At 43.4% G+C, this 9,701-nt stretch overlaps 1 protein-coding gene across 1 annotated transcript; it reads right to left on the reverse strand.

Annotated features, from left to right (window-relative positions):
- Positions 1–4,827: 4,827 nt before the first annotated feature.
- LOC310798098 (fish-egg lectin-like) lies at positions 4,828–9,069 on the reverse strand. The gene is made up of 5 exons (XM_083660593.1): positions 8,945–9,069; positions 8,624–8,863; positions 7,766–7,974; positions 6,365–6,483; positions 4,828–5,747 (listed from the first exon to the last, which is right to left on the reverse strand). The coding sequence occupies exons 1-5, from the start codon at positions 8,997–8,999 to the stop codon at positions 5,609–5,611; spliced, it is 762 nt and encodes a 253-aa protein (XP_083516719.1). The 5' UTR covers positions 9,000–9,069; the 3' UTR covers positions 4,828–5,608.
- Positions 9,070–9,701: the final 632 nt, after the last annotated feature.

Here is a 9,701-nt window from a genome sequence, read left to right on the forward strand (position 1 = left end):
AATAAAAACAATCTCTCTCAATTCCTGAAAACAAGCAATAAGATCAAAACAACCATAAGAGGTTCAACCCAACAGCAATAAATTAATTCTGGAAGAAATCTCTCAAGTCTTCATCATCCTGGCTGCAGCAGGAGCAGTACGAGTAGCTTCACAAAAGAGAACACAAAACAGAGGGGTCTCTTATAGTCTTGACAGTCCCTGGCTCTGCATCCCCACTCTCGGAAGCTAAATAACCTCCATATTTCCCCCCATGGCTGACAGTAATGGGAGGCACGCTGCGTCGCACCACTCGCCGCCCCGCCTGCGTGCGGCTCACTGATGCTCAACCTCAGGGAGGTGCACAGAACATTAGAGGGGCAGGGGCTCAAATTCATAAAAGGGCACTACAGCCGCCATCCGGAGGGCGGCGGCGGAAATTTGAGGCAATTTGAAGGCCAATTTAGGGGTATAACTCATTTTAAATATTCCGATTTTAACCAGATTTAGCGGAATATCTCATTTTAGGATGAGACTTGTCACGGAAAAATAACTCCATAACTGAATAATATTAGTATATAAAAGTTGCATGCTGTTGCAATACTGTTGTGAAATCATTTAAGCATCAATATGTATTTGCTCCTTTTCTCCCTTTAGGTTGTTGTACTACAACAGATAGCAACACAGGCAGAAACATTGAACGATACTGAGTGAGGCTTGTAATATACCATGCATTTTAACCATAATTCTAAAAAGCAAGACAGAAGATTTAGATAAGGTGTATTAGAATTTTTTTTATTTTTTGCGGATTCAACAACACAACATCCCTTTCCAATAGTGTAAAGTAAAAAATATTTTCAAGAGCAACAATTCTGCATTTGTTCCCTATATTTTGGTTATTTATTTATTGGGTGGTTTATTTATTTATGTATTTATTTATTCATTCATTTTTGGGTTAATTTTTGGGTTGGTGCCTTCAGGGGCAGTTTAGAAAAACACTGCTCCATGCAGAGGCCTATTACAAATGGTGCATTCAAGGCCAAGAGAGCTCGGAAAAGGCATTTATCTTTGAATGCTGCCTTCAGTGACGGCATGGAAAGGGCAATTTCCATACAAAGCACCATTAGAAATGCATTCATGGTCAGGAAAGGGCACTTTTTATTTAATTTTTTAATGTGTCTGAGCTGTTTGTTTTGTTCATGTGTTGTTGGAATGAAAATGAAAAATGTATTATAACAAAAAATGCACTTTTTACAGACTGAAAAAAAGGCAGGGGCTCAAGCCCCCTTTCATGTCTATGTGTGCACGTGCCTGCACACTGACAATAGTAACTGATAATTTGGTCCTGCATGATTAGCCTACTGATATTTTCTGTTTGTTTTTTTCTCATCTCAGCCTGAGGGAAGTGGAGCAGAGCAAAACAGAGGACACCAGACCACAGCAGAGGAGAGGAGAGGAGAGCAGAGTTGAGGAGACCAGACCAGAGGATGAGGAGGGGAGGTGGTGAGAACTTCTTGTAAGTGAAAGAGGCTAATGCTGACATTTATCAATTCATGAATTTGCTAAGTGGACTCCCGCCAGAACCCTATCAACCACTCGGCTCTACTCGTTTCAGCCCGATGGATGTTTTGCTTCGTCTGCCCACGCCCACCCCCCGCCCACAACTGGTCGTCATAGCGACGCCGTTTTTTTTTTTTTTTGGCCACACCATCCGCTACGTCATCATCAATGCGACGACACTGTCTGTGCGCGCCGCAGTGACGACACACAACAACAATGGAGGCGAGCTTGGGAATTCCTACATCAAACCTCAGACGGGCTTGTCCGTCTACTAGACGACGAGACCACTCTGGTATCGCGGCCACGTATGACGGTGAGTTACGCTAAGCTAACGTTAGCATGCGTTTATCGTCAGTAACACAAAATAGCCATATAGCCCTGTTACCTACAGTATTCCCCAATTGTATATGTTATGTCCACCTTTGAAAAGGCTCGCTTGGAGACCAATAACATAAAGGAATCAAAGAACAAGTTTGCAAAAAAAGAGTCTTTATTTTTCCAACTTAAAGTGTAGCTCTCTAGAACAAAACCAAAATAACAAAGGGGTCAGGTGGGACAGCCAAACAAAGCAAAAGAGCGGGCACACACTGGCCGACACACGGCCGGCGGACCAGGCACCACCCTAAACTACAAAACATAACCAACTAAACTGCATAAACAAAGCCACGAAAACGTAACCACCATACCCACCTTTCCCAAAGTAAAGAAAGGATAAATCAAAGAAAGTAAATCAAAGTATCAAAACAAACCAGGCACATGCTGCTGCCACCAGCATGTTGAGGTGTTGAGCTGAGAGAGAGGGCGAGAATGACTGAAGCTGCCACTATTTATGAATGAGCTCTATGATTAACAGATGAGGATCAGCTGAGTCCAGGCATAAGCAATGCCACTGGAATGGAGAGGAGGATCAGCTGAGCCAGGCATGAGCAGCGGAGTGGGATCAGCATAGCAACCAGGCCTTAGCAACCAGGGCAGAACAACTAAGTGGAGCAGAGAGAACAATGTTAGGATTGAGACACATACAATAAGGGGGAGCGCATCACAGTATAGACACCCAAAAATAGAACTATGCACACAATTATGAAAGCCTGAAGCGCATGTGGAAACCACATGACTCCAAACTGCTTTCGTTAAACTCATAAGGTTCTGTAATCTGCACGGACATTTGTGTTGCATTGACTACAGTAAATCAAAATGCTATCATGGGACAACAAAAAACACTACCAAAACGATAAAAAGGAAACTTCTGTACTTATCCAGGGGAGTCTCGAGCAATGCTCTCTTTTCAGGAGTGCCCTGTTTACACACAATTTCATGGAGGCCTATTTGAACACCAGTGTTCAATTCATGCTATGTGACATAGGTTAACTCTTTTCAGTTCTGAGAAATTGAGCCATAGTTTCTGGCAATGTGTATAAACGTTTTGGAAAATATGTAATGTATCTACCTCTATCACATATTGAAACCTGTATGCTGTGTGTGTATTTCAGATTTGCCGCTCTTTGTTAATCCGCCGCCGCAGACCATGTGTTTGGGCATTCAACCGAGCGACCGAGTGGTGGGATGTGATTGTTCCCGGCTTCAGCAACATGCAGTGGGTGCAGAACTTCAGAATGTCAGAAGAAACATTCATCTACCTGTGCAACAAACTGCATCCAGTGATGGAGAGACAGGACACAAACTACCGCCGGTATTTACTTTTTACTGTTTTATGTTTTGTATGTTTTTAAATCTATTTTTATTATGCTGCAAAATGATTTGCCCCAGTGGGGATAAATGAAGACATACTCTACTCTACTCTCTCAAGTAGGAAGGTCCAAAGAGAGAGGGAGGGAGAGAAAGAGAGAGAGAGGGGGGAGGGAGGGAGAGACATGGAGAGAGGGAGGGAGAGAGAGTGAGGGGGAGAGAGAGAGAGAGCGGTAGGACCAGGACTGAGCCGGACCCTGTTTTTATCGGGGGTGAGGAGGTGGTGAGGGTGGACAGCTACAAATACCTGGGCGTCCACCTGGACAAGAGACTGGACTGGAGCAGCAACACCGAGGCTGTACACAAGAAGGGGCAGAGCAGACTCTATTTCTTGAGGAAGCTCGGTTCCTTCAAGGTGTGCAGCAGGATGTTGCAGACCTTCTACCAGTCTGTTGTGGCAAGTGCCATCCTCTTGTCTTTTGTGCCCACTGCAATAAACATATATAATAAGTTGCGTACATGCAGGGAGAGCAGACTCCTCCTTTCACTCCCTCTCCCTCTCCCTCTGTCCTCCACACCCCTCCCATAGATACGCTGGTGAAAACTAATTTCATCATTGCTGTTGCTGTATGTCACTTTATAATTATAATGAGGTACAGGTGCAATTTCTTTTCTTTTCTTATCTTATTTTATTTAACTTTATTGTAGGATAACTTAAATGCTGTGCTTTCTTGACATGTTTCTGACATGGTTTCTATGTCTGACATTGGCTTTTTCTCTTGTGTGTTTTTACTGAGATGTACATTGGCTTCTGCTGTAACACTTTAATTTCCCCCAGGGGATTAATAAAGTACTCTATCTATCTATCTATCTATCTATCTATCTATCTATCTATCTATCTATCTATCTATCTATCTATCTATCTACTACTACAGGTGTGTGCCTCTAGAGAAGAGAGTGGCCATCGCACTGTGGAAGTTTGCGACCGGCTCCGAGTAAGCGTTGGCCATCTTTTTGGAGTGAGCAATACAACTTTGTGCCGGTGTGTGAAAGAGTTCTGTGCTGCTGCAAAGAGATTGTTGGTACCGGAACAAATTCGTCTTCCAGACCGGGTGAAGTTTGAAGGAATGGCTGCCTTTTATGAGAAGAAATATGGGCTCCCACAGTGTGTTGATGCAATTGATGGATCACACATACCCATATTGAGGCGATGCAACATTCAGCCTTTGTTGCTGATAGTTCTTGGCCGGCTTAACCAGTGATGTATTAATGAATGGGCCTACCAGGCCCACGGGCCCAAGAACTCAGGGGGCTCATAACCCAGAGCCTCTGGGACGGGACTGGGGCCTGGGATGAAATCATCCCTTATGGTCCCAGCCCTTAATTTTGACTAAATGTTCAATATGTCTGTCGTCAATTAGAGGGTTTGGCTTTAATTGAGTGTACCTGCGCTGTAAATCCTGTGTTATCCTGTGTTCGACAGGGTCCAAAATGACCACCAGCCAAATCTTATTGCAAATCGCACGCACGCACACACATGCACACGCACACACACACACACACACACACACACACACACACACACACAACCACAACAACAACCGGTTCAATGCAAATAGTTTAATTCAGCTTGAATGGAAATGCATTACATGCAAATGCATATTGTTAGACAAGTTTAGCCAAAACAGACAGAAAAAACAGGAAAAAACTCTATATTGCTCTATATTAAAAAGAAACCCCCTAGTAATCTCTCTAAAAAAAGACCCTTAAAGACCCCTAAAGTCAAAAATGTGTTTTTCTTCTTGTTCCTTCAGGTGTTTGAGCTTCAGAATGATGTCTGTGAGTTAGTTTGACACTAGAAGGCTGTTTTCACATTTATCTGCTCAAAGTGGAACATTTCTCTGTATTCACTGAACATCCAATTTTAGGGGTGGGACATGATTTGAGATGTCACAAATAGTTGAAGCTAATCCCTGTCCAATATTTAACTAATTGTGATGTGGAAACTTGAAGCCTCCGGTGCACATACACTGAGAATGGACTTTACAGTGAAGTAGGAGTCATCTTGTGTCCAGCAGGAAAACTTTTGAGATGAAATATATTTGCAGACTCTATAATACACTATCATTTTTTAATGATGGAGAAGGAGTAGATTTTAAGAATTGTAACAAGATAATTCAACCATATGGGACACAAATTATTATTCAAAGTAGAATATTTTACATACATCTTAGAACATGACTTTATGGGGTCTTTAAACAGTTTACTCTGTCCTAAGAAAATCACACTTCTTCAATAACTAAAACAGAAAGATCTTATAGAGCAGATAAGGACTGGATTGTCGTTACACAGAACTGTACGTCTGTACGTCGCTGTGCATCTGACATTAGCGTGTGCACCGCATGACCTGAGCAGAGGTGGTGACGAGCCAGAGAATTCCCAGGTCGTAGCTGACATGCTTCATGCTGCAAAAGGGGATATACTTCCATGCGGTCCCTTGTGGTCGACCGCTGGAGATGCCGGTTCTGTTGAGAGAGGAGATGAATGTGCAAGTCTGTCAATTGATCATCAGTGCTCGATGAGTTGAGTTCCCTCACCCCTTCCCCTCCCCTGAGTGAAGCGCTTTGAGTATTGAGGAAGGTGCTACTGTATATAAATCCAATCAATTATTATTATTGTTATTATTATCATTATTGTGTGTATATATATATATATATATGCTCAAGTTGGCCGGGAGGTTATGTTTTCGCCCCTGCTTGTTTGTCAGGATATGTCATGAACAAACTTGCACGAAACTTTGTAGAAAAGTAGGACATGGTCCAACTTACAGTAGACCTGATTAATGTCCGCCCACTGGTCAAAAGGGGGCATGACAATGGGTGATGGCAATCACAAAAAGACACCTAACTTTAACGGATTTATGCTACACCACACAACTTTGTAGAGAGGTTGAAAGCGCCGGTGGTGGCATGATGCACTCTGCCGAGTGCCCTCTAGGTAGCATGCACTCTGCCCAGTGCCCTCTAGTTTATTATTGGGATCATTATTATATTGACACAATATTATGGGTATTTGGTGCACAATCACAGTAAAGACTGCCCTCTTGGGTGTTGTTACCTGATCGTGTGGAGTAATGGCTTACCTCTCGTAGACCTGGCCGGACTTGTTCACTCCGAAGACACTGCCGTCACTGCCCACCTCAACCATTTTCAAGCTTCCTGAGATTTGTTTCCAGCTGCCAGTGGAGCAGGTTGGAGTCACCTGTAAAGAGGTGTTAACATCAGAATGACTGCCATCAGTTGCACACAAAAAAATATATATCAGTAACTACCGAATCATGGCAGTCATGATCTATGAGTGTTCGATTAATGTGCTAAATAATAATAATATAAACATAGCATAAGAGTTAAGGGGCCCTATCTTCGCAAAAGCGGTAATTTAGTGTTTGCGCTCGTTTAACGCTGCAATGTAAATTGGGGGCGTGGACAAGCGCATGCCTGTTATAATTTGACTGGACATAGGCGTGCCACATGCCGAACTAGGCGTCTCAGCGCAAAAATGTGGGGATAGATGGCATTATCCTATCGTCAGCAGTGCGCAATTACTTTGCGCTAAGAGCTTTTAAAAGCACCTCTTACGCGCTAAATACCCCGTTGCGCTTGAGCGCACCATGATCTCCGTGTGCAGTGCAGAGTAAAATTCCTTTTGGATATGTCATTACGCACAGCCTTGCTATGCCAGGACATCAAATTCTGCTGCTAAAATTGGATATTAGCAGATAATTCAGTGAGGCAATCAACTATAACTCACTGAGAAACCTTTATCACATCGCAAAGAGGGAAATGAATTGAGAAAACTTGTTGGACAAAGGACATAGGCTATTCACCTCCATAACCCAGAGGGTCGTTGGCACCACAGACTATCTGTCAATAAGCTCTCTCCATCTCTCTCTGTCCTCGGCATGAGTGAGTCCACTCTATTACGCATGGAGAGAATTACAGCATATTGCATGCCTCGCGCAAACAGCGATTGCGAGACGGGAATCCAATTGTTTTTTATTGATGTAATGCCCAGGCATTGCCTGGCCACACCTGTGAATAATTCTGCTACTTGAGACCGCCCAAATCTTGTTTGCGCTGGCATTTTGGGGGCGCAGATGATTTGGCACGGCTCTAATTTGCGGCACATGTCGTGAACGTTTCCGCCTCCCCGCCGAGAAATGCATCCCCAACATATTTCTGGGCTGTTTTAACTTAGAAATCAGGGAGGTCACGTCTACCCAGACAATTACCGTATATCACTTTTAAACAGTTACATTTCTCTATAAATCATTACAATATGCTCCCGTGAGGTGGGGATGCATTTAGCTACTGCCGGGCGGGGGTGCAAAACTCGGCATAACACCTGGACAAATGCACAAAGCGGACCACTATCTTCCCTGCCCTTAAGGCACGCTAAAACAGGTGCGCAAGTGCAAATAGAGGTTATCGCCTGTACCAAGATAGGGCCCAAGGTTTCATGGGCTCTGCAAACAGTTTCCCACCTTTAAGAAGTAGATAGTGTAGGGTTTGTATATTCCCCAGCATCCGTAGAGGCCGCAGCTGTAGTAGATGAATACAGTGGACAGACTTGTCCAGGAGATAGAGCCCTTGCTGAAGCTCAAAGTGTAGCTACTCCGTAGACAGGAGGCCATGTTGCTGCTACTGGCTCCCCCAATGAAAGTATTACCAGCGTCAACCTGCTTCATTGACCCTGCAAACAAGGAAAAACACAGAGGTATTGTATTTAGTCAGCATGTTGTCCTGACTTCATAAATATGTTTTGTAAATCTGTTTGTCTGGATTCTTTCTAGCTCACATGAGCAATGTATTAGCACAATGAAGACACTAGCCCTGTTCGAAACCGGTCCCTACTATGACAGAAATAGTGGATTATATAGTGTGTTGGCCATTTTGTACTCGTGTCCGAATTCTCATCTGTTAATTTGATTCACTATATAGTCCACTATAAAATACCCACAATGCATTGCAATTCCTAGTGAACAGAATGTACCCTACATGTTCTCCTATCTACCACAATGCAATGCTGCCGTGTTTACCAAAGGAGAAGAAGAGTGAGTTAGTGTCCGAAACTTGTTTGATCATTCCCCATATTATTATTAGTATATGATAAACACCACCTGGAGAATAGTGAGTGAGTGAGTGAGTGAGTGAGTGAGTGAATGAACCATTCCAAACACGGCTAGTCGGCTACTGTATCTGAAGTTTTTAATATGTTCAGTTTTTTGTGTGTGTATCTTTTCAGTAAGGTAATTTATCTACTACACTTTACTGCAGCAATGACCCAACTTCCCCAAGGTGAAAGAAGGCATGCAAATGACAACAAATTCTCCCCTTCTTACTTCCAGATGCATATATCCAGTTGCCACCCACAAATTTGTAGACGTAGTTACTGGTGCTGGCGCCCCACATCCCTCCCTGTCCCACTGTGACGTGCTTGAGGCTGGCTGAGGGCAGTTTGAACCAGGTGGATCCACTCAGGAAATAGTTGAGATTGTTTTTGTCTGTGGCGACCACTTGTCCCTGTCCAGCGTCAATCTGTTTTGCATAGGACAGGTTTGGGCCCTCGTTACAGTTCCAGGCTGTGGAGAGGAAATCATCATCAGTGAGTGGATTATTCTGTTATGTTGCAGGAAAATATACAGTATCAGATGGTGACTTACCATGACTGATGTGCAGGTGACACAGCACCACCAAGAAAGCTGCAATAGTTTTCATGACGTCTGTGGTGTCTCTGCCTCTGTTGTGCACCTCTGGATGTTCCTCGTATCTCTATGGAGCTGATGTCCTGCAATAATGAAGCGTTGTCTCACTTATATACAGTAACTAAGCATACAGTGGACCTGACCCATGGATCCTATTACAGCACCAACCGGTTCACCAAGAAGTTCCAAGGAAGCCGGATGGGATACATTTCCATCCGGCTCTCCATCAGGTCAATCATTTTAAAGGATGGCTTTACCGATGATCAACCCACTTTGTATCATTATAATATTGTTAATATAAACGGATGGACAGTGTTTACCTTCGCTATACTGTATGTTTACCACAGAGAAATCCAACTCCATTTGTCCGGCTTACAGAAACTCCGCCCCCACCAGCTGCAAGTCATTCGTTTTTTAGGGTTAGGGTTAGTTTAGTTTATTAGTTTATTTGACAGGGAGTACACAATATGACATTAATCCCCATAGGGGAAGAGATGTATTGTAACAGATTAAAGGAGAATTCAGGTTTTTTACAACCTGGACCTTATTTCCAGCTTTAATTATGATTTTTTAGGCATTATGGATCCGGGTTGTCCGTACGTACGTACATATGTCCGTCCGTCCGTACGATGTTCGTTAACGGAATTTCATCAAATTTGCCTTAAACATCCACTTAGGCTCAAGGATCATCTGATTCGATTTTAGTGGTCAAAGG

The sequence above is a fragment of the Poromitra crassiceps genome (genome assembly GCF_964638095.1).
Source record: "Poromitra crassiceps genome assembly, chromosome: 25".
Classification (NCBI taxonomy): Eukaryota; Metazoa; Chordata; class Actinopteri; order Beryciformes; family Melamphaidae; genus Poromitra; species Poromitra crassiceps.